The sequence below is a fragment of the Bombina bombina genome, chromosome 1 (assembly GCF_027579735.1).
Source record: "Bombina bombina isolate aBomBom1 chromosome 1, aBomBom1.pri, whole genome shotgun sequence".
Classification (NCBI taxonomy): domain Eukaryota; kingdom Metazoa; phylum Chordata; class Amphibia; order Anura; family Bombinatoridae; genus Bombina; species Bombina bombina.
In genome coordinates this window covers 995,705,412-995,730,749 of record NC_069499.1, presented here as the reverse complement: position 1 = coordinate 995,730,749, position 25,338 = coordinate 995,705,412, and the positions used below count along the sequence as shown (strand labels likewise).

The following is a 25,338-nucleotide window of genomic DNA, read 5'->3' as shown; positions in this document are numbered from 1 at the left end:
GTTTGGGAAACTTTGCCCCTCCTGGTAGGATTGTAATATCCCATACGTCACTAGCTCATGGACTCTTGCCAATATGAATAAATTAATTTATCAGGTAAGTTCTTACATAAATTATGTTTTTTTTAAACTTTTGATTTTTTTTTCCATCTTAATGGGAGGAGAGTCCACTGCTTCATTATTTGTGGGAATTAAGAACCTTGCCACAAGGAGGAGGCAAAGACACCCCAGCCAAAGGCTTAAATTACCTCTCCCACTCCCCTCACCCCCCAGTCTTCTTTGCCTTTTGTCAAAGGAGATTGGCAGAGAAGTATTGGAAGATTCGGAGTAGTCTCTTATGGAGGGTAGTACTCTTTGCAATGGGACTGGAGTTTTAAGTAGTCATGTCAGCCTCTCAGTGAGAGCATGGATGAAAGTTAGAGTCGGGAGATGCAGGGAGTGTCGTCTCTGCAAAACCATCCCGACTCAAATGGAACAGCTCCATAAGCAATCAGCCTTGACGAGTTTCGCTGCCTGCTTTCTGCTCTCAAGTCCATGTCAGGAGCGATGCTACCAACCTGTCACACTTGAATGGCCGTGTTCCTGTTCCACGGCTAGTATTCTGGTAAGATTGTTCATTTTTTTTATACATGTATGATAACGCTAGAAGACAGGGTCACAGTGTGACTCCTTTTATCTGTATAGAATCAAGGGTTAATATCTCCTGAGGGGGATTATTGAACAGGGGGGAATAATCTTATATTTATTTCATGTAATTAGCAAGAGTCCATGAGCTAGTGACGTATGGGATATACATTCCTACCAGGAGGGGCAAAGTTTCCCAACCTCAAAATGCCTACAAATACACCCCTCACCACACCCACAAATCAGTTTTACAAACTTTGCCTCCTATGGAGGTGGTGAAGTAAGTTTGTGCTAGATTCTACGTTGATATGCGCTCCGCAGCAGGTTGGAGCCCGGTTTTCCTCTCAGCGTGCAGTGAATGTCAGAGGGATGATGAGGAGGAGTATTGCCTATTTGAATTCAATGATCTCCTTCTACGGGGTCTATTTCATAGGTTCTCTGTTATCGGTCGTAGAGATTCATCTCTTACCTCCCTTTTCAGATCGAACGATATACTCTTATATATATACCATTACCTCTGCTGATTTTCGTTTCAGTACTGGTTTGGCTTTCTACAACATGTAGATGAGTGTCCTGGGGTAAGTAAGTCTTACTTTCTGTGACACTCTAAGCTATGGTTGGGCACTTTTTTATAAAGTTCTAAATATATGTATTCAAACATTTATTTGCCTTGACTCAGGATGTTCAACATTCCTTATTTTTCAGACAGTCAGTTTCATATTTGGGATAATGCATTTGAATAAAACAATTTTTTTCTTACCTTAAAATTTGACTTTTCCCTGTGGGCTGTTAGGGCCTCGCAGGGGCTGAAAATGCTTCATTTTATTGCGTCATTCTTGGCGCAGACTTTTTTGGCGCAAATTTTTTTTTCTGTTTCCGGCGTCATACGTGTCGCCGGAAGTTGCGTCATTTTGACGTTCTTTTGCGCCAAAAATGTCAGCGTTCCGGATGTGGCGTCATTTTTGGCGCCAAAAGCATTTAGGCGCCAAATAATGTGGGCGTCTTATTTGGCGCTAAAAAAATATGGGCGTCACTTTTGTCTCCACATTATTTAAGTCTCATTTTTTTATTGCTTCTGGTTGCTAGAAGCTTGTTCACTGGCATTTTTTCCCATTCCTGAAACTGTCATTTAAGGAATTTGATCAATTTTGCTTTATATGTTGTTTTTTCTATTACATATTGCAAGATGTCCCATGTTGAAGCTGAGTCAGAAGATACTTCTGGAAAAATCGCTGCCTGGTGCTGGAGCTACCAAAGCTAAGTGTATCTGCTGTAAACTTTTGGTAGCTGTTCCTCCAGCTGTTGTTTGTATTGAATGTCATGACAAACTTGTTAATGCAGATAATATTTCCTTTAGTAAAGTTACATTACCTGTTGCTGTTCCATCAACATCTAATACTCAGAGTGTTCCTGATAACATAAGAGATTTTGTTTCTAAATCCATTAAGAAGGCTATGTCTGTTATTCCTCCTTCTAGTAAACGTAAAAAGTCTTTTAAATCTTCTCATTTTTCAGATGAATTTTTTAATGAACATCATCATTCTGATAATGGTTCTTCTGGTTCCAGAGGATTCTGTCTCAGAGGTTGATGCTGATAAATCTTCATATTTATTTAAAATGGAATTTATTCGTTCTTTACTTAAAGAAGTCCTAATTGCATTAGAAATTGAGGATTCTGGTCCTCTTGATACTAAAATCTAAACGTTTAGATAAGGTTTTTTAAATCTCCTGTAGTTATTCCAGAAGTTTTTCCTGTTCCTGGTGCTATTTCTGAGTAATTTCCAGGGAATGGAATAATTTGGGTAATTCATTTACTCCTTCTAAACGTTTTAAGCAATTATATCCTGTGCCATCTGACAAATTAGAATTTTGGGACAAAATCCCTAAGGTTGATGGGGCTGTCTCTACTCTTGCTAAGCGTACTACCATTCCTACGGCAGATGGTACTTCCTTTAAGGATCCTTTAGATAGGGAAAATTGAATCCTTTCTAAGAAAAGCTTACTTGTGTTCAGGTAATCTTCTTAGACCTGCTATATCTTTGGCGGATGTTGCTGCAGCTCTCAACTTTTTGGTTGGAAGCTTTAGCGCAACAAGTAACAGATCATAATTCTCATAGCATTATTATTCTTCTTCAACATGCTAATAATTTTATTTGTGATGCCATCTTTGATATCATTAGAGTTGATGTCAGGTATATGTCTCTAGCTATTTTAGCTAGAAGAGCTTTATGGCTTAAAACTTGGAATGCTGATATGTCTTCTAAGTCTACTCTGCTTTCCCTTTCTTTCCAGGGTAATACATTATTTGGTTCTCAGTTGGATTCTATTATCTCAACTGTTACTGGAGGGAAGGAACTTTTTTACCCACAGGATAAAAAATCTAAAGGTAAATTTAGGTCTAATAATCGTTTTCGTTCCTTTCGTCACAATAAGGAACAAAAAGCCTGATCCTTCATCCTCAGGAGCGGTATCAGTTTGGAAACCATCTCCAGTCTGGAATAAATCCAAGCCTTTTAGAAAATCAAAGCCAGCTCCTAAGTCCATGATGAAGGTGCGGCCCTCATTTCCAGCTCAGCTGGTAGGGGGCAGATTACGTTTTTTCAAAAGAAATTTGGATCATTCCGTTCACAATCTTTGGATTCAGAATATTGTTTCAGAAGGGGTACAGAATTGGCTTCAAGATAAGGCCCTCCTGCAAAGAGATTTTTCTTTCCCGTGTCCCAGTAAATCCAGCGAAGGCTCAAGCATTTCTGAAATGTGTTTCAGATCTAGAGTTGGCTGGAGTAATTATGCCAGTTCCAGTTCTGGAACAGGGGCTGGGGTTTTATTCAAATCTCTTCATTGTACCAAAGAAGGAAAATTCCTTCAGACCAGTTTCCTGGATCTAAAAATATTGAATCGTTATGTAAGGATACCAACATTCAAAATGGTAACTGTAAGGACTATCCTGCCTTTTGTTCAGGCAAGGGCATTATATGTCTACAATAGATTTACAGGATGCATATCTGCATATTCCGATTCATCCAGATCACTTTTAGTTTCTGAGATTCTCGTTCCTAGACAAGCATTACCAGTTTGTGGCTCTGCCCGTTTGGCCTAGCAACAGCTCCAAGAATTTTTACAAAGGTTCTCGGTGCCCTTCTGTCTGTAATCAGAGAACAGGGTATTGTGGTTATTTCCTTATTTGGACGATATCTTGGTACTTGCTCAGTCTTCACATTTAGCAGAATCTCATACGAATCGACTTGTGTTGTTTCTTCAAGATCATGGTTGGAGGATCAATTTACTAAAAAGTTCATTGATTCCTCAGACAAGGGTAACCTTTTTGGGTTTCCAGATAGATTCAGTGTCCATGACTGTATCTTTGACAGACAAGAGACGTCTAAAATTGATATCAGCTTGTCGAAACCTTCAGTCACAATCATTCCCTTCGGTAGCCTTATGCATGGAAATTCTAGGTCTTATGACTGCTGCATCGGACGCGATCCCCTTTGCTCGTTTTCACATGCGACCTCTTCAGCTCTGTATGCTGAACCAGTGGTGCAGGGATTACACAAAGATATCTCAATTAATATCTTTAAAACCGATTGTACGACACTCTCTGACGTGGTGGACAGATCACCATCGTTTAGTTCAGGGGGCTTCTTTTGTTCTTCCGACCTGGACTGTAATCTCAACAGATGCGAGTCTTACAGGTTGGGAGCTGTGTGGGGGTCTCTGACGGCACAAGGGGTTTGGGAATCTCAGGAGGTGAGATTACCGATCAATATTTTGGAACTCCGTGCAATTTTTCAGAGCTCTTCAGTCTTGGCCTCTTCTAAAGAGAGAATCGTTCATTTGTTTTCAGACAGACAATGTCACTACTGTGGCATACATCAATCGTCAAGGAGGGACTCACAGCCCTCTGGCTATGAAAGAAGTATCTCGAATTCTGGTTTGGGCGGAATCCAGCTCCTGTCTAGTTTCTGCGGTTCATATCCCAGGTATAGACAATTGGGAAGCGGATTATCTCAGTCGCCAAACGTTGCATCCGGGCGAATGGTCTCTTCACCCAGAGGTATTTCTTCAGATTGTCCAAATGTGGGGACTTCCAGAAATAGATCTGATGGCTTCTCATTTAAACAAGAAACTTCCCAGGTATCTGTCCAGATCCAGGGATCCTCAAGCGGAAGCAGTGGATGCATTGTCACTTCCTTGGAAGTATCATCCTGCTTATATCTTTCCGCCTCTAGTTCTTCTTCCAAGAGTGATCTCCAAGATTCTGAAGGAATGCTAGTTTGTTCTGCTGGTAGCTCCAGCATGGCCTCACCGGTTTTGGTATGCGGATCTTGTCCGGATGGCCTCTTGCCAACCGTGGACTCTTCCGTTAAGACCAGACCTTCTGTCGCAAGGTCCTTTTTTCCATCAGGATCTCAAATCCTTAAATTTAAAGGTATGGAGATTGAACGCTTGATTCTTGGTCAAAGAGGTTTCTCTGACTCTGATTAATACTATGTTACAGGCTCGTAAATCTGTATCTAGGGAGATATATTATAGAGTCTGGAAGACTTATATTTCTTGGTGTCTTTCTCATCATTTTTCCTGGCATTCTTTTAGAATTCCGAGAATTTTACAGTTTCTTCAGGATGGTTTGGAGAAAGGTTTGTCTGCAAGTTCCTTGAAAGGACAAATCTCTGCTCTTTCTGCTCTTTCTGTTCTTTTTCACAGAAAGATTGCTAATCTTCCTGATATTCATTGTTTTGTACAAGCTTTGGTTCGTATAAAACCTGTCATTAAGTCAATTTCTCCTCCTTGGAGTTTGAATTTGGTTCTGGGGGCTCTTCAAGCTCCTCCGTTTGAACCTATGCATTCGTTGGACATTAAATTACTTTCTTGGAAAGTTTTGTTCCTTTTGGCCATCTCTTCTGCCAGAAGAGTTTCTGAATTATCTGCTCTTTCTTGTGAGTCTCCTTTTCTGATTTTTCATCAGGATAAGGCAGTGTTGCGAACTTCTTTTGAATTTTTACCTAAGGTTGTGAATTCCAACAACATTAGTAGAGAAATTGTGGTTCCTTCATTATGTCCTAATCCTAAGAATTCTAAGGAGAAATCATTGCATTCTTTGGATGTAGTTAGAGCTTTGAAATATTATGTTGAAGCTACTAAGAATTTCCGAAAGACTTCTAGTCTATTTGTTATCTTTTCCGGTTCTAGGAAAGGTCAGAAGGCCTCTGCCATTTCTTTGGCATCTTGGTTGAAATCTTTAATTCATCATGCTTATGTCGAGTCGGGTAAAACTCCGCCTCAAAGGATTACAGCTCATTCTACTAGGTCAGTTTCTACTTCCTGGGCGTTTAGGAATGAAGCTTCGGTTGATCATATTTGCAAAGCAGCAACTTGGTCTTCTTTGCATACTTTTACTAAATTCTACCATTTTGATGTGTTTTCTTCTTCTGAAGCTGTTTTTGGTAGAAAAGTACTTCAGGCAGCTGTTTCAGTTTGAATCTTCTGCTTATATTTTCAGTTTTTTTCATTATAAAATTTAAACTTTATTTTGGGTGTGGATTATTTTTCAGCGGAATTGGCTCTCTTTATTTTATCCCTCCCTCTCTAGTGACTCTTGCGTGGAAAGATCCACATCTTGGGTAGTCATTATCCCATACGTCACTAGCTCATGGACTCTTGCTAATTACATGAAAGAAAACATAATTTATGTAAGAACTTTCCTGATAAATTCATTTCTTTCATATTAGCAAGAGTCCATGAGGCCCACCCTTTTTGTGGTGGTTATGATTTTTTTGTATAAAGCACAATTATTCCAATTCCTTATTTTTTATGCTTTCGCACTTTTTTCTTATCACCCCACTTCTTGGCTATTCGTTAAACTGATTTGTGGGTGTGGTGAGGGGTGTATTTGTAGGCATTTTGAGGTTTGGGAAACTTTGCCCCTCCTGGTAGGAATGTATATCCCATACGTCACTAGCTCATGGACTCTTGCTAATATGAAAGAAATGAATTTATCAGGTAAGTTCTTACATAAATTATGTTGTTTGTTTGATTTTATGCTGCTTTATGTGTGAGATGTTATTGGCTTATAGGGTGTTATGGAATATACAGGTTTCACTTTCACTTTGAGAGCCATGCAGCTTACAAGCTTAGCACGCTTTTTCTCATAGCAGGGACGGTCCTGCATTGTGCACCATATGATTCTTTCCCTCTTTCCTGACCGGGTGTCTTATCAGAGAGGAATCCTAACTCTCTGTACTCTGGGTCATAGGAAGTGGTGAGTGCCACAGCCATTGGGATATAAAGGTGCAGTTTTTTTGAATAAAATGTTTTATTGCTATAGTTCTCCGGTTATAGCACTAGCGATGGAGGATTCTGTTACTTTCCTACTATTCCTAAAGAGTAATTCCTGTTTATTATATGAGGAGGCCTTAGTAACGCCCCTTCAATTATGTTCCATATGCCTTGATAATGTGATAATATCAAACATGTTTGATACCACTGAGCTGTCCACCTCTGAGGAGTTGTCGTCCAGTGAGATGCATACCTTACATGCTTATCTCTCTACACATGCAGTTTCCCGTAGCATTGCTGATCCTCCATCTGGAGGGGGCCATCTTTTTACCAGATGTTACTGCGCAGCAGCCTTTATTGCTTTACCTCGCCCTGCTGCGCAAGCTAAAGGTTACATATTGCACTCCTTCCCAGAGTACATCAGATAATTTTATTGGATTTAACTGGTAGGGTTATCAGAAGATGACATTCTTTCTGAGACTTTAGAGTATGAACATTCTGGGTCGGAGTCTGCTGCCTCTAAACCTCCGGCTGCTGATGAACTAAACTTTAGTTTTAGGAATTTGCGCTTTCTTCTAAAGGAAGTTTTTTTGGCGAATTCAGTGGTTCCAGGTGTCCTATTATTAAGTGCTGAGTATAGGCACGAAACATAAAAGGATGTTCATTCCTGCAGCCTCTATGTACCTTGTTTTTAGTATATAACATTAAAAGTTATCTTTTTAACTTATTTCTATACCTGAGTGTGCAGACGTTTTTCGTTTATATTTTTTGCGGCGGAACCGGCCGTAATTTCGGCGTGCACCCCCTGGGCTTCACACCCTTACCTTTTCCCCCTGCATTTCCGTTGGCGTTTACAGCCTGTGCAGGACTTGGACCGGTTTACTTCGTGGGTGGTACATTATCCTTCCCTGCTCCTGTTAGATGGAGAACATTATTGAGAATGAATGGGACTGGATTGTTCCTCTCTTCTCCCTTCAATAAATTTGTTCCCGGTCCTGGACTCTCAATGGAGTTGTGAGGTTCCGTCCCTAAAAGGGATGGCGCTATCCTTATCCTTGCTAAACGTATTACTATCTCGTTTGAGGATAGCTCTTCGTTTTAAGAGCCCATGGATAAAGGATGGAAACTCTGTTAAGAAAGTTCTTTTTAACATACGGGATATTTGTTTCAACTGGAGGCGGCCATTGCCGCGGTTGCTGGAGAAACTACCTTCTGGTGTGACTCCTTATAGGGTTGATCAGGGTGGAGAGGTCCCCTCGACGTTACTCAAAGATTTACGGCCTTGATGGTTGCTAATTCTTTTATCTGTGATGCTATTAGGAAGATATTCGCCTAAATGCTAAGGCTTCAGCCTTTTCTGTTCAGGCCCGTTGGCCTCTGGCTGAAGTCATGGTCTGCGGATATGACTTCTAAGTCTAGAATTCTTTTCCTCCCCTTTAAGGGAATTATTTTGTTTGGTCTAGGCCTGGACTCAATTATCTCCACGGTCACAGGGAGCAAGGGCGCCCTTCTACCATAATAGAATATGAACGAGTCTAAGGGGCCATTTTCGTTCTTTTCGTTTTGATAAAGCCCATGTCAGCAGTCCTCTGCTAAGCCTGAGCAAACCAAGAGCTCTTGGAAGCTGGCTCAGTCCTGGAAAGAATCCAAGCAGAGCAAGAAGCCGCCGAGTATAAGTCTGCATGAATGGGCGGTCCCCGGTCCTCTTCTGGATTGTGTAGGGGGCAAACTCGCTCTTTTCAGTCGCTTGGTTCAGGGACGTGCAGGATCCATGGGTTCTGGAGGTCATAGCTCAGGGTCACAAGATAGGTTTCAAGTCTCAGCCACCCAAGGGCAGTTCCTTATCTCTTCTGTCTTCCTGACCAGAAAGGAGGGAAGCATTTCTGGGATGCGTACAGGATCTGTCTTCTGAGGAATTATTGTCCCGGTGCCTATTGCAGCGAGAGGTTTGGGATACTATTCAAACCTTTTCGTGGTTCCAAAGAATGAGGGAACTTACCATCTGATTTGGACTTCAAGTGCTTAAACAAGTTTTTAAATGTCCCCTCGTTCAAGTGGGAGACAATAGGTCCATTCTTCCCCTCGTTCGAGAAGGGCAGTTCATGACCACGATAGATCTGAAGGATGCTCCCTTCATGTACCAATCCTCAAGGACCAGTTCCTAGGGTTTGCGTTCATGGACCAGCATTTCCAGTTTATTGGTCCACTGCCTTCCAAGTAGTTGACCCGAGTTTGATTCCCGGCCAACGCAGCATTCTCCAAGAAGTTTTTTGGAGAGTGGACCATTCTGAATATCTCCTCTGTCTTCTTCGATCCGAAGGATGGAAGATAAATCTAGAGAGAGTTCTCTTGTATCGAGTTCCAGGGTGGAAATTTCTGGGTGCTATAATAGACTCCATAGACATGAGAATTTTTCTAACAGACCAAAGACGTTGCAGGCTAGCTTCAACATGTCTTGCCCTCCAGACCTCCTTAAGGCCATCTGTGGCTCGGTGTATGGAGGTGATTGGTCTCAGCATGGACATCATTTCCTTTGCCAGGTTTCACCTCAGACTGTTGCAACTGCGCATGCTGAAGCAGTGGAACAGCGATCACTCGGATCTGTCTCAACAGATTTCTCTGGACAACAGATTGAGAGAATCGCTCTCTGGTGTTTTTGTCTGGATCACTTGTCCCAAGGGATGTCCGTCTCAAGACCATCCTGGGTGATTGTAACTACGGTTGCGAGTCTGTCAGGATAGGGAGCTGTCTGGGGTGCCAGGAAGGCACAGGGCCTATGGACTCCTTCCCAATCGCATTTTGGATCTTCGGGCAATATACAATGCTCTGAAGGCTTGGCCTCTGTTGGGTTCGTCCCAGTTTATCAGATTCCAATCAGACAATATATCCTTGGTGGCTTCCATCGACCATCAGGGGGGAACGAGAAGCTCCCTAGCTACGAGGGAAGTATCTTGGATCTGGAGTGGGTGGAGACCCACATTTGTTCGCTGTCAGCGATACACATTCTGGGTGTGGACAACTAGGAAGCGGATTTCCTCAGCAGACAATACTTCATCCGGGGGATTGGCCTCTCCATCTCAAGTGTTTGCAGAAATTTGCAAGAGGAAGATCTTATGATGTCTCATTACCAAGTTACCCAAATATGGGTTGAGGTACAGGGATCCTCAGGTGAAGCTAACAGATGCATTAGTGGGGCCTTGGAGGTTTAATCTAATTTATCTTTTACCGCCGTTTCCAATACTTCCTACTGTAGTGACTTGAATCAAGCAGGCGTCAGTGATACTGATTGCTCTGTCTTGGCCGCGAAGGATAGGGTTCGCAAACTAGTGGAGATGTCGTTATCTCCTCCGTGGAAGTTACCTTGTCGCAGGGATCTGCTGACCAAGGTCTCTTTGTTCATCTATGTCTAGATCTTTGAGGCTGACTGCGTGGAGATTAGTCCTAGCCAAGAGAGGGTTTCTGAGAGGGTTATTTTAACTCCCATTCAAGCTCGTAGCTGGTTGCTCGTCCCATCTATCATAAGGTGTAAAGGACCTACTTATTCTGTTCTCCAGTATGAACTGGAGAAGAGCTTTCTGCAAGTCCCCTGAGGAGACAGATTTCGCCCCTGTCAGTGTTACTGCGCAAGAGGTTTGCTGAGCTTCATGATGTGAAGTCACTTGTTAAGGCTCTGCTAGGATCAGACCTGTGTTTAGATCTATTGCTCCTCCTTGGAGTTTAAATCTTGTTCTTTAGGTTTGCATGGGCTCCGTTAGAGCCTATGCATGAAGTAGTTATTAAATTATTTGTCTTGGAAGGTTCCTTTTCTACGGGCTATTGCTTCTACGCGCAGAGTATCTGCGATTACTGCCTTCCAATGTGTCCCTCCTTATTTCCATGCTGATAAGGTTGTTTTTCGAACCAAGTTAGGTTTTCTTCCTAAGGTTGTGTAAATTCGCAACATCAATCAAGAGATTGTGGTTCCTTTCAACGTAATTCTGGATGTGGTTTGTGCCTTGAAGTCTTATCTTAAGACCACGTAGGAATTTAGACAAACTTCTTTCTCTGTTCTCTTTCCGGGAAGCGTGGGGGTCAGAGGGCCTCTTCGACTTCCTTATCTCTTTGGCTGAGGAGTGTCCTCCGTTGCGCATTGAGACAGCGGGACATAAGCCTCCTCTGAGGATTACGGCTCATTCAATTAGAGCTGTGGCCTCTTCTTGGGCCTTTAAGAACGAGGCTTCTATGGAGCAGATTTGTAAGGCGGCTACTTGGTCCTCTTTTGCAACATTTTACAAATTTTATGTTTTTGCTTCTGCGGAAGCAGCTTTTGGGAGAAAGGTTCTGCAGGCTGTGGTGCCCTCAGTATAGGGTCCGCCTCCTTTTACCCTCCCGATTTTATCATTCAGTGTCCTCTAGAGCACCGGTCGCCAACCAGTGGTCCGTGGACCACTGGTGGTCCACGAGAAGATGTTGGTGGTCCTTGACACCATCAAGCAGGAATAATTCTCCTCTGATGGTGTCATCCCGTCGCGCTGCAACTCCATACAGTGCCTGGCTGGACATAAGTGAAAACCAACGGAGGAGGAGTTAAATTACAATCTCCCTACGCATGTTGTGTAGTACTAATGGAAGATGCTTCCATTCTAAAGCCAGCAGATGTTGGTATAGTCTTGGCTTGTAAGAGTGGAATTAAAGTATATAAAAAAAAGAAAATCTTTTTAAAAAAAAATTCTTATTTCATTTATTTTCTTCCCTTTAACTGTCTCTTTGTAGTAGTTTTCCTAATTCCTTCAGATGGACTTACATCACTGTTTGTCTTCCTCCCTTCCATCTTCTTTTTTTATTAAATATTAATTATTTTTCATTCTAATAATTTTATTCCACCTGAATTCCAGTAATTGCCAACCAGCAGATCAGCCATATCCCACCAGTATTATAGTAATTTCCAGTAACGTCAGTCGTGGTTGGCTCACATGCATATTGAGAGCTTTTTGATATAAACAATTTATAACTCCAATGTCTGTCCATGATCATAAGTACTTTTGAATAATTCCTAACTGGAGAGGTAAGTTGGAAGTCTTGTGGTCCTTTTAAACATAATTTTTTTCCCCCCACATTCTGCCACTCTGTTTCCAGCTCAAAAGTTGGCACCCACCCTTCATCTGTCATTTAAAAGTATTCTCTCAGTTCTGTCATTCAATTTGTTAATTCCAAAAAATAATTCTTAAAAAAATTGTAAATATATACAGAATGTAAATTTGGCTATGGTTATACTAGTTATGTACATTATGTGTGTGTGTGTGTGTATATATATATATATATATATATATATATATATATATATATATATATATATATGTATATATATATATATATACACACACACACACATTATAGAGGTTTGTACCTTTAAAAAAAAAATCATGTTAGTGGTCCACGGAATTCAAAATTGTGACTTTAGTGGTCCCTGAGATCCGAAAGGTTGGCGACACCTGCTCTAGAGCTTGGGTATTTGTTCCCACAAGTAATGAATGAAGCAGTGGACTCTCCTCCCATTAAGATGGAAAACATAAATCATGCTTACTTGATCATTTCATTTCCATCTGTGGGAGGAGAGTCCACTGCTCCCGCCCGTTTCTCCGGGGGGCGGACTTAAATTTAATATTATGTTCTGACACCATTTATACCCTGATTCTCCTACTGTTCCTTGTTCCCTTGGCAGAATGACTGGGGGATGAGGGGAGTGGGGGAGGTATTTAAGCCTTTGGCTGTGGTGTCTTTGCCTCCTCCTGGTGGCCAGGTTCTTAATTCCCACAAGTAATGAATGAAGCAGTGGATTCTCCTCCCACAGATAAAAATAAAATTGTCAGGTAAGCATAATTTAGTTTTTTTCTTTTCCTATCCATTTTCACTAGATGTCCCTATATCAAGATAATGATCCTTGAAATAGGAATGCCCCAGTTGCCTTGAATATTTGTTTATACAAAGAGAAAGAAGAGCTCAATCTGGAATGAACAGCAGCTTAGTAGCTTGTTCCTTGGCTGGTTGCCACCTGGGAGCAGCCACTTAGCCCAGGTCTGAACAAACCCAGGCATCAGGGCACCACTGGCTCCTTTAAAATTAGGCCCTGTGGCCATAGTTTAGAAGCCCCCAAGACTTTTCTGGCTCCTAGATTTTGAACAAATTTGTTGAGCGGAATTGTGCCTTTCACAGAGGAGAATTTTCCTACAGTTTCCTTGGTAGTGAGGTACAACCATATCTCTCTAGGCACATTAGTCATCTAGTTTCCCCCATCACTAGGGCCGGACTGGAAATAAAAAGCAGCCCTGAGAAAATTTAAAGACCAGCCCTAATTTTTGTTGAGTCCATAAAATGCACACACCCAGTTTTTCTCAATGGGATTACTGGGATACTCATTACATACTATTACATAGGCACCCTACAGCCCAATGTCATCCATGACTCCCTTGATGATGATTATTTGTCTCACAGTAGGACTTGACTATACACTAGAAACCAACAATACAAAGGCTACTGAAATGGTACATGAAATAAAATTTACAAGTAAATACTTTGTGACCTTAATATGTATTGCACAGAAGAGAAAAGAGAAGTGATACAGCTGCTTCTACACCTCCTTAAATTGTAGTTGACCAGCTCCTGGGGCCCAAAGGGTAATATCCTTGTGTCCTGGTAGGCCAATCCAGCCTTGTCCATTACCCTTAGTCTTTCCCCATGCTTATAATACAAATATAAAAAGAGAAAGACGTGTTCAACCAGGAACCATCAATGACTCAGTAGCTTGTTCTTTGGGAGTCACCAACATTGAGCCGCCTCTCTTAGCCCAATTGTTCCTTTCACAGAGGAGAACTTTCCTGAAGTATCTCAGTCTGATACACTTAGAAAGAATGTTCCAGCCCCGAAATATCAGTCAATCATCCTCTGAACCAGGAACATGACAACCCCAGACTATCATTTTGTACTTCTGTGGGTCTCGTCAGTGAGTTGCAACCATATCCCTGGTTGAATATTTGTTGGTTTCTAAACCTGTTGTAATTAACATTATAAGTAATGTTTTAGGGCTTCCCTTGACATTAAAAAATGCTGATGCAAATTAAACTTTGAAAATAGTTTTAAAATGATTAAAACTGAATGATGTCAGGTTAAGTGTACCATTGGCAGTGTTACTGTAAAATGTGCTTGGCACAGTTAGACTTTTAGAGTGTGCCAGGTAATCATGCCAAATTATAGTGTGCTGTGTGAAGTGTGCCATGGGGAAATAAGATAGATGTGATACAAGTGGCATTAAAAGGCTATGAAATCCAAAAGTTTACTTTTGTTATTCAAACAGAGCATACAATACATTATGGTATTCTTTGTTGAAGAGATAGCTAAGTAGTTGTCTGGATCACTACATGGCAGGTAATAATGCCCTTGCAAATGCATAACATATTTGCAAAACTGCTGCCAGATAGTGATTCAGACATGTGCACACTCCTGAGCTTATGCCCCTGCTTTTCGCAAAAGATACCAAGAGAATGATTAAACATTTATAATAGAAGTAAATTAGAAAAAGTGAATGCTCTATCTAAATCATGAATTGTGTGGGTTATAGTTGAGGTACAGTGGAAGATTGTTGTACCTGGTGGAACGCTTGCTAATAAACACTGGCATACATCATTTTATCTCAATCTAATAATCACTTTTTATCTTAGATAATTTTATGTTTTGTGTCCTTTGTTAGTCTGTTTTCATATGGAACCGCTATTGATCCTGTTTGCTGCCTCTTTTTTCCGGTAGGAACCTACAAACAGTCGTCTACCTCCTCACCTTATTGCACTTGACCCTTATATTCCTGGATTTTTTGATGACATTGGGTATCTGGATTTGCTTCCCTGTCGCCCATTTGATACAGTTTTCATATTTTATATGAAGGCAGGACAGAAAACAAGTCAAGAGGTAAGTAAAGCTACAAGGTGTGTGTTTATGTATACATACTCATTCTAAATAAATGTTTGATAGTTTTATGTAGATTAGAGCACTACACAATAGTGAGTAATAAAAAAAATTACCATTAAACACATTTTTTAATATAACTATATACAGGTATACCTCACTTTACAGCGCTTCACTTTACAGCGCTTTGCTAATACAGCGCTTTGTGGCGCTGAAGTTCAACCTCCAAGGATTTTGTAATAGTGCTGTAGTCATCGTGAAATTACAAGAAAAGTGACTGGCACCATTTCTCTTGTAAGGTATATCCAGTCCACGGATCATCCATTACTTGTGGGATATTCTCATTCCCAACAGGAAGTTGCAAGAGGACACCCACAGCAGAGCTGTTATATAGCTCCTCCCCTAACTACCATATCCAGTCATTCTCTTGCAACTCTCTACAAAAGTTTGTTATTTTTAAATGGTACCGGAGTTGTACTATTTTATCTCAGGCAGAAATAGAAGAAGAATCTGCCTGAGTTTTCTATGATCTTAGCAGGTTGTAACTAAGATCCATTGCTGTTCTCACATATGTCTGAGGAGAGAGGTAACTTCAGCGGAAGAATGGCGTGCAGTTTACTCTGCTATGAGGTATGTGCAGTTACAATTTTTTCTAGAATTGGAAATGCTAGAAAATGCTGCTGATACCGGATTAATGTAAGTTAAGCCTGAATACAGTGATTTAATAACGACTGGTATCATGCTTACTCTCAGGGGTAATACCCTTATAAAAATGCAATATAAAACGTTTGCTGGCATGTTTAATCGTTTTTATATATGCTTTAGGTGATAAAACTTTATCGGGGCCTAGTTTTTTCCACATGGTTGGCTTTATTTTTGCCTAGAAACAGTTTCCTGGGGCTTTCCACTGTTGTAGTATGAGTGGGAGGGGCCTATTTTAGCGCTTTTTTGCGCAGTTAAAATTACAGACTGAGACATCCAGTTTTCCTCAGAAGTCCCCTGAATGCTACAGGACATATCTAAAGGGCCTAAAGTCGTTTATTCGGGAATGTAGGGCCACAGCAGAGCTGTGGCAGTTGGTTGTGACTATTAATAATTGTCTGTCGTTTTTTGATCCGTTTTTTGAACTAAGGGGTTAATCATCCATTTGCAAGTGGGTGCAATGCTCTGTTAGCTTATTACATACACTGTAAAAATTTCGTTTTGATTTACTGCCTTTTTTCACTGTTTTTCAAATTTTGACAAAATTTGTTTCTCTTAAAGGCACAGTACCGTTTTTTATATTTGCTTGTTAACTTGATTTAAAGTGTTTTCCAAGCTTGCTAGTCTCATTGCTAGTCTGTACAAACATGTCTGACATGGAGGAAACTCCTTGTTCATTATGTTTAAAAGCCATGGTGGAACCCCCTCTTAGAATGTGTACCAAATGTACTGATTTCACTTTAAGCAATAAAGATCATATTCTGTCTTTAAAAAATTTATCACCAGAGGAATCTGACGAGGGGGAAGTTATGCCGACTAACTCTCCCCACGTGTCAGATCATTTGACTCCCGCTCAAGGGACTCACGCTCAAATGGCGCCAAGTACATCTAGGGCGCCCATAGCGATTACTTTACAAGACATGGCGGCAGTCATGGATAATACACTGTCAGCGGTATTAGCCAGACTACCTGAATTTAGAGGTAAGCGAGATAGCTCTGGGGTTAGACGAAATGCAGAGCATACTGACGCTTTAAGAACCATGTCTGATACTGCCTCACAATATGCAGAAGCTGAGGAAGGAGAGCTTCAGTCTGTGGGTGATGTTTCTGACTCAGGAAAGATACCTGATTCTGATATTTCTACATTTAAATTTAAGCTTGAACACCTCCACGTATTGCTCAGGGAGGTTTTAGCTGCTCTGAATGACTGTGACACAATTGCAGTGCCAGAGAAACTGTGTAGACTGGATAAATACTATGCAGTGCCGGTGTGTACTGATGTTTTTCCAATACCTTAAAAGGTTTACAGAAATTATTACTAAGGAATGGGATAGACCAGGTGTGCCGTTCTCTCCCCCTCCTATTTTTAGAAAAATGTTTCCTATAGACGCCACCACACGGGACTTATGGCAGACAGTCCCTAAGGTGGAGGGAGCAGTTTCTACTCTAGCAAAGCCTTCTACTGTCCCTGTCGAGGACAGTTGTGCTTTTTCAGATCCAATGGATAAAAAATTAGAAGGTTACCTTAAGAAAATGTTTATTCAACAAGGTTTTATCCTACAGCCCCTTGCATGCATTGCTCCTGTCGCTGCTGCTGCGGCGTTCTGGTTTGAGTCTCTGGAAGAGGCTTTACAGGTAGCTACTCCATTGGATGACATACTTGGCAAACTTAGAGCACTTAAGCTAGCCAATTCTTTTGTTTCTGATGCCATTGTTCATTTGACTAAACTAACGGCTAAGAATTTTGGTTTTGCTATAAGGCGCGCAGGGCGCTATGGCTTAAATCATGGTCAGCTGACGTGACTTCAAAATCTAAGCTGCTTAACATTCCCTTCAAGGGGCAGACCCTATTCGGGCCTGGTTTGAAGGAGATTATTGCTGATATCACTGGAGGAAAAGGTCATGCCCTTCCTTAGGACAGGTCCAAATCAAGGGCCAAACAGTCTAATTTTCGTGCCTTTCGAAACTTCAAGGCAGGTGCGGCATCAACTTCCTCTAATGCAAAACAAGAGGGAACTTTTGCTCAGTCCAAGACGGTCTGGAGGCCAAACCAGACTGGAACAAAGGTAAGCAGGCCAAAAAGCCTGCTGCTGCCTCTAAGACAGCATGAAGGAACGGCCCCCTATCCGGTAACGGATCTAGTAGGGGGCAGACTTTCACTCTTCGCCCAGGCGTGGGCAAGAGATGTTCAGGATCCCTGGGCGTTGGAAATTATATCCCAGGGATATCTTCTGGACTTCAAAGCTTCCCCCCCAAAACGGAGATTTCACCTTTCACAATTATCTGCAAACCAGATAAAGAGAGAGGCATTCTTACACGTACGAGACCTCCTAGTTATGGGAGTGATCCATCCAGTTCCAAACGAGGAACAGGGACAGGGTTTTTACTCAAATCTGTTTGTGGTTCCCAAAAAAGAGGAAACCTTCAGACCAATTTTGGATCTAAAGATCTTAAACAAATTCCTCATTCAAGATGGAAACTATTCGTACCATCCTACCTATGATCCAGGAGGGTCAATATATGACTACAGTGGATCTAAAGGATGCTTATCTTCACATTCCGATACACAAAGATCATCATCGGTTTCTCATATTTGCCTTTCTAGACAGGCATTACAAGTTTGTAGCTCTTCCCTTTTGGATTAGCTACAGCCCCAAGAATCTTTACGAAGGTTCTAGGGTCGCTTCTGGCGGTCCTAAGGCCGCGGGGCATTGCAGTGGACCCTTATTTAGAAGACATCCTGATACAGGCGTCAAACTTCCAAATTGCCAAGTCTCATACGGACATAGTACTGGCATTTCTGAGGTCGCATGGGTGGAAAGTGAACGAGGAAAAGAGTTCTCTATCCCCACTCACAAGAGTTTCCTTCCTAGGGACTCTGATAGATTCTGTAGAAATGAAAATTTACCTGACGGAGTCCAGGTTATCACAGCTTCTAAATTCCTGCCGTGTTCTTCATTCCATTCCGCGCCCTTCGGTGGCTCAGTGCATGGAAGTAATCGGCTTAATGGTAGCGGCAATGGACATAGTGCCGTTTGCACGCTTACATCTCAGACCGCTGCAACTATGCATGCTCAGTCAGTGGAACGGGGATTACACAGATTTGTCCCCTCTACTAAATCTGGATCAAGAGACCAGGGATTCTCTTCTCTGGTGGCTATCTCGGGTCCATCTTTCCAAAGGTATGACCTTTCGCAGGCCAGATTGGACAATTGTAACAACAGATGCCAGCCTTCTAGGTTGGGGTGCAGTCTGGAACTCCCTGAAGGCTCGTAGACTCAGGAGGAGACACTCCTTCCAATAAACATTCTGGAACTGAGAGCGATATTCAATGCTCTTCAGGCTTGGCCTCAGTTAGCAACTCTGAGGTACATCAGATTTCAGTCTGACAACATCACGACTGTGGCTTACATCAACCATCAAGGGGGAACAAGAAGTTCCCTAGCGATGTTAGAAGTTTCAAAAATAATTTGCTGGGCAGAGATTCACTCTTGCCACCTATCATCTATCCATATCCCAGGTGTAGAGAACTGGGAGGCGGATTTTCTAAGTCGTCAGACTTTTCATCCGGAGGAGTGGGAACTCCATCCGGAGGTGTTTGCACAATTGATTCATCGTTGGGGCAAACCAGAACTGGATCTCATGGCGTCTCGGCAGAACGCCAAGCTTCCTTGTTACGGATCCAGGTCCAGGGATCCCAAGGCGACGCTGATAGATGCTCTAGCAGCGCCCTGGTCTTTCAACCTGGCTTATGTGTTTCCACCGTTTCCTCTGCTCCCTCGACTGATTGCCAAGATCAAGCAGGAGAGAGCATCAGTGATTTTAATAGCGCCTGCATGGCCACGCAGGACCTGGTATGCAGATCTAGTGGACATGTCATCCTTTCCACCATGGACTCTGCCTCTGAGACAGGACCTTCTACTTCAGGGTCCTTTCCACCATCCAAATCTAATTTCTCTGAGACTGACTGCATGGAGATTGAACGCTTGATTTTATCAAAGCGTGGCTTCTCCGAGTCAGTCATTGATACCTTAATACAGGCACGAAAGCCTGTCACCAGGAAAATTTATCATAAGATATGGCGTAAATATCTTTATTGGTGTGAATCCAAGGGTTACTCATGGAGTAAAGTCAGGATTCCCAGGATATTATCCTTTCTCCAAGAAGGTTTGGAAAAAGGATTGTCAGCTAGTTCCTTAAAGGGACAGATTTCTGCTCTGTCCTTTTGCACAAGCGTCTGGCAGATGTTCCAGACGTTCAGGAATTTTGTCAGGCTTTAGTTAGAATCAAGCCTGTGTTTAAACCTGTTGCTCCGCCATGGAGCATAAATTTGGTTCTTAAGGTTCTTCAAGGAGTTCCGTTTGAACCTCTTCATTCCATAGATATCAAACTTTTATCTTGGAAAGTTCTTTTTTTTGGTTTCTATTTCCTCGGCTCGCAGAGTCTCCGAGCTATCTGCCTTACAATGTGATTCTCCTTATATGATTTTCCATGCGGATAAGGTAGTCCTACGTACCAAACCTGGGTTTTTACCTAAGGTGGTATCTAACAAGAATATCAATCAAGAGATTGTTGTTCCATCCTTGTGTCCTAATCCTTCTTCAAAGAAGGAACGTCTATTACACAATCTGGACGTGGTTCGTGCTTTAAAGTTTTACTTACAAGCTACTAAAGATTTTCGACAAACATCTGCTTTGTTTGTCGTCTACTCTGGACAGAGGAGAGGTCAAAAGGCTTCGGCAACCTCTCTTTCTTTTTGGCTAAGAAGCATAATCCGCTTAGCCTATGAGACTGCTGGCCAGCAACCTCCTAAAAGGATTACAGCTCATTCTACTAGAGCTGTGGCTTCCACTTGGGCCTTTAAAAATGAGGCTTCTGTTGAACAGATTTGCAAGGCGGCGACTTGGTCTTTGCTTCATACTTTTTCAAAATTCTACAAATTTGATACTTTTGCTTCTTCGGAGGCTATTTTTGGGAGAAAGGTTTTACAGGCAGTGGTACCTTCCGTTTAAGTACCTGCCTTGTCCCTCCCTTCATCCGTGTACTTTAGCTTTGGTATTGGTATCCCACAAGTAATGGATGATCCGTGGACTGGATACACCTTACAAGAGAACACAATTTATGCTTACCTGATAAATTTATTTCTCTTGTGGTGTATCCAGTCCACGGCCCGCCCTGTCATTTTAAGGCAGGTAATTTTTTCATTTAAACTACAGTCACCACTGCACCCTATGGTTTCTCCTTTCTCTGCGTGTTTTCGGTTGAATGACTGGATATGGCAGTTAGGGGAGGAGCTATATAACAGCTCTGCTGTGGGTGTCCTCTTGCAACTTCCTGTTGGGAATGAGAATATCCCACAAGTAATGGATGATCCGTGGACTGGATACACCACAAGAGAAATAAATTTATCAGGTAAGCATAAATTGTGTTTTTGTTATGCTTAGTTCACTCTGTTTACAGCATTACAGTGCAATTTGTGTCTCAGTTCTATAGTCTGGCACATTTTACTACAGTAATTGTCACTATTTTACAGATACAGTATTTATTGAATACTAATTGCATGCTGTGCTAGTGTTAAACTAAACGTAGCGCTATTGCACCCCTAATATATGTTAGTTCAAACATGTTTAAGTTTTTAAACACACTGGCAAGTGAAAAGAAAGCTAAAACTGCCTTGTTTCACTTTAAGGCAGTTTTCACTTTATAGCGGGCTCAGGTCCCTAACCTGCTGTATGATTCACCTGTATCTGTTTAACAGTTAAAGGGATACTAAACCCAAATTTTTTTTCTTTAATGATTCAGATAGAGCATGCAATTTTAAGCAACTTTCTTATTTACTCCTATTATCAATTTATCTTTGTTCTCTTGCTATCTTTATTTAAAAAGCTGCAGTGTAAAGCTTAGGAGCCGGCCCATTTTTGGTTCAGAACCTGGGTTGTGCTTGCTTATTGGTGGCTACCCACCTAGGGATCTCTTCAACAAAGAATAACAGTAGAACAAACCAAATTTTTTAATAGAAGTAAATTTGAAACTTTATTTTAAATTGTATTCTCTATCTGAATAATGAAAAAAAAAATAGCTAAAATATAGGAAGTAGATTTATATTTTAAATGTGCTTAAATGTCTTTACACCTATATTTCTTTCAAAAAGGTGGTGATAGTCCACGAGCCATTACTTCTGGGAATTCCACTCCTGGCTACTGGGAGGATGCAAAGATTCAAAAAACTCCAAGAGCCCTTAAAACCCCTCTTCCTCCTTTGTCTTACGCAGGAGGAAGGTGAAAAATGGAGGTGCTCCAGGTGTTGTTCTGTGAGAGGGGGGTCTCAGACCAATTTAAAGCCCATTTTCCCCTCAGAGAGCTACTGTTTGGAAAGAGTGAAGTTTATGGAGTATTGGGTAGTGGCACAGTTACATCCAGTGGGAGTTAGTCACGGGCCTGCCACAAGTGTTGTGTGAACTGGTCCCTAACCACCTCCGACTGAATCATTGTTATACTCCACATGCTCAATTCCTCTGCTGTCACACGTACAGCACTAGATTGGCTATCTACTGGAAGCCGTTTTTCTTTTCCCCTGCAGATGGCAAGTCCAGTAGTGTGGGTGCTTATTAGGTAAGTATGTAGTTTATTTAAGTGGAAACTCGCATAGCCTATAGGCTTTTAGTAGGTAAACTTAGTGTTGTACACAGGGGGGCGTATTTTGGCCCTAGGCAAACCAAAGCACTTGCCTAGGCAGCAGATTTGGGGGGGGGGGGGGCAGCACTTTTTTTTTTGAGTACTAGCCTTCTGTATTTTATATACATACAGTCATGGGAAAAAGAAAGTACACCCTCTGATTTCTATGGTTTTAGGTTTAAAGACATAACAATCATCTGGTCCTTAGCAGGTCTTAAAATTAAGTAAATACAACCTTAGATGAACAACAACACGACTAATTACACAGTGTCATGATTTCTTTAACAAAAAAATAAAGCCAAAATGGAGAAGCCATGTTCAAAACTAAGTACACCCTTACTGCATCCATAGGAATTAAGAGGCTAAGTAGCAGCCAGGAAATTGAAAAGAAAGAAGAGGGCGACTCCTAATGCAAATCAGTCAGTCAGATGAGCACCCACTGGTAGTTACCAATAAAATGGATACTCACATGGCCTGGAGCACACTATAGTGCTAATGAAGCAAGCTGGGTATATTGTAGTGGCCCAGCAAACATAAACACAAAGGCTGTGATCTTGTTCCAAGAGCGTGAGTGAGAGACAGGAGACTTCAGTGTATAAAAATTGTTTTATGATCCAAAAAGTTAATAAACAATTCTCAGATAAAATACAAAGTGATATAAAATCAGTAAAACACGCTACGCGTCTCTCAGCGCTAACCACGCTGTTTTCTCAGGCAGGTAGTACTGATGTTAACTGAAGTCTCCTATTTATGTTGCCTCTAGCTTGTAGGTGCTGCTAATCAAATGCCCTTGATTAATTGATAATCTGCAAGTGTGACCACCTCTATAAAAGCCAAAGTTTTAGCAGTTTGCTGGTCTGGTGTGTGTTAACACAATAGAAAAAATACAGAAAGGAAAGAAGCACTTTACCGAAGCACTCAGTATACAATAATTATAACTGAGAATTGATAACACAAAGTTAAAACTTAACCTTTAATATCCTCTATTAAAAATGGAGTAAACGACTTAATCACACAATACATATAATAACACAAAAATATAAAAATAGGGTAGCCCTGGGTGCTCAATAGTACTAATAAGTAGCTGCACAGTCCCCAGAGCCCCTGGCAGTTAACCCTAGACAAGTCTGGGTGCAAAGTAGGGGTGTCGAAAATAATCGTTACCCAGATGCAGCCGTGAACGATTCTGCATCGATGCAGTGAAGATCTGAATCGATTCCGGGTCAGTGACGTCATGGGCAGGGGCTTTCAGTTAGTGCTGTTTTCCCTGGCTCCCAACAAAATAATTGGCTCCTCGGGTGTCTTCAGTATGTGAGGAAATGGAACACTCTGGTCTTGTACTGTGAGTTTCCTGTTTTACTCATCGCTCCATTTTTAAACTTGACAGTTGTACCGGAGTTACAACATAAGCCTTTCCAAGCCGCCTCCTCCCCTGTATGTCAGTGCGTTTATTCTTTTATTGCAAGTACTGTAAGTTTGCTCCCCCCCTTCACTGCATGCTGCTTTGTTTAATACTATTGGTAGTACAAGCAGTCAGTGCCTATCACTGTTCTACGTTATCAGCAGCTAATACAGAGGGATTATATGAATTCCTGTAACACTGGCTACCGAGAGCCTCTCATGAGCCTCTCATGTGCACAATATTGCACTACGTACAACAGCGATAGGCACTGACTGCTAGTATTACCAATAGTATTAAACTAAGCAGCATGCAGTGAAGGGGGGAGCAAACTTACAGTACTTGCAATAAAAGAATAAACGCACTGACATACAGGGGAGGAGGCGGCTTGGAAAGGCTTATGTTGTGGCTCCGGTACAACAGTCAAGTTAAAAAACGGAGCGATGAGTAAGACAGGAAACTCACAGTACAAGACCAGAGTGTTCCATTTCCTCACATACTGCGAGGGGTCAGGTAAGACACCAAGGATGGCTGCATTGGAGACTTTGCCGCCGCTCCCGCGCCGAGTCCCAGCATATCCACAGCTCCCTCCGCTAATACTCTCCCACAGCTCAGGTGAATACTCCGCTAACCCAGTTCTCTGTCTGAAACAATAGTCCTGCCCACTGCCACTGTGTCCTTCTTAGTTCCATTCTTAAATATTCTGCTCTGTTTCGTGGTACTTTAAGGTTAAGGATATTATATGTATACCTCTTTGTAATTCTAATACACTTTTTTTTATCTACCTTTGAGGTTTTATACTGTGTCATGTTTTTCTATGGGGCAGATTGGTACTGCTATAAGTTCTCTCTTTTTCTACAGTGCAGTTTAGTTCACCTCTTCTCTATCTTGAGTGCTCTGTACTGTAAACCAATCGTATATGTTATTAATTGGCTCACCCTGTTATATGTTATAGTATGCACAATAGGAAAAGGGTTTTTGTACAGTATAGATCTCTGGTGATTATTTTTACCTTGATAATTTATTATATTTAATAAATTTGCTGTCTGGCTCACTCTGTTGCATATTTTAGGGGCATAATTGGTAAGGATTTTATGTAGTATGGATCAATGTTGATCCTTTATACTATAATAGTTTATTAAATTTTTTCAAGGTACGCCTTGCAGGTCTATTCTCCGGCTTAGCTTTGCAGTGTTTATTATTTATTATACCAACATCAAGTGTATGTATTACCTGTTGGCCTCAGGCTCAGTGTACCAGATGCACCCATTTCCCTTTTATTACCAACTGACCCCTAGTCCAGCATGCCAGCTGCAACCAGACCCAGTATGCTTATCCAATTTGTTAATACTTGGGGCCAGCTACCCTTATTCCAGGGCACCTTTGTAAGCTGCTTATATATATAAAAATATGGAATAGAACAAGTTCATGAAAATCATGGGCAGTACTCGTGATGCATCGCGGAATCGAATCGTAGACAGGATAATCGTAATCGAATCGTGAGACCAGTGAAGATGCACACCCCTAGCCCATAGGGACAATTCCAAAACAAATCAACTGTGTAGCAACGCCACTTGTACATCATAACCAGGGGACTATTATGACTGGTAATGTTCCTTATATGTTCACTGGGACTTTGGGCTACAAGAACCTCTATATATATATATATATACATATACATACATATATATATATATATATATATAATGTTTTTAACTTATGTTTTTT

General features: G+C 41.5%; 1 protein-coding gene across 7 annotated transcripts in view; it reads left to right on the top strand.

The window, feature by feature from the left end:
• The window catches only part of RALGAPB (Ral GTPase activating protein non-catalytic subunit beta), an 843,236-nt gene that overhangs the window by 631,812 nt on the left and 186,086 nt on the right, over window positions 1-25,338 (top strand). For all 7 annotated transcript variants that reach the window (XM_053712501.1, XM_053712446.1, XM_053712384.1 and 4 more), the window contains one exon: window positions 14,680-14,838. In XM_053712501.1, coding sequence (XP_053568476.1) covers window positions 14,680-14,838 — 159 coding nt within the window. The remainder of the gene's footprint in view (window positions 1-14,679; window positions 14,839-25,338) is intronic.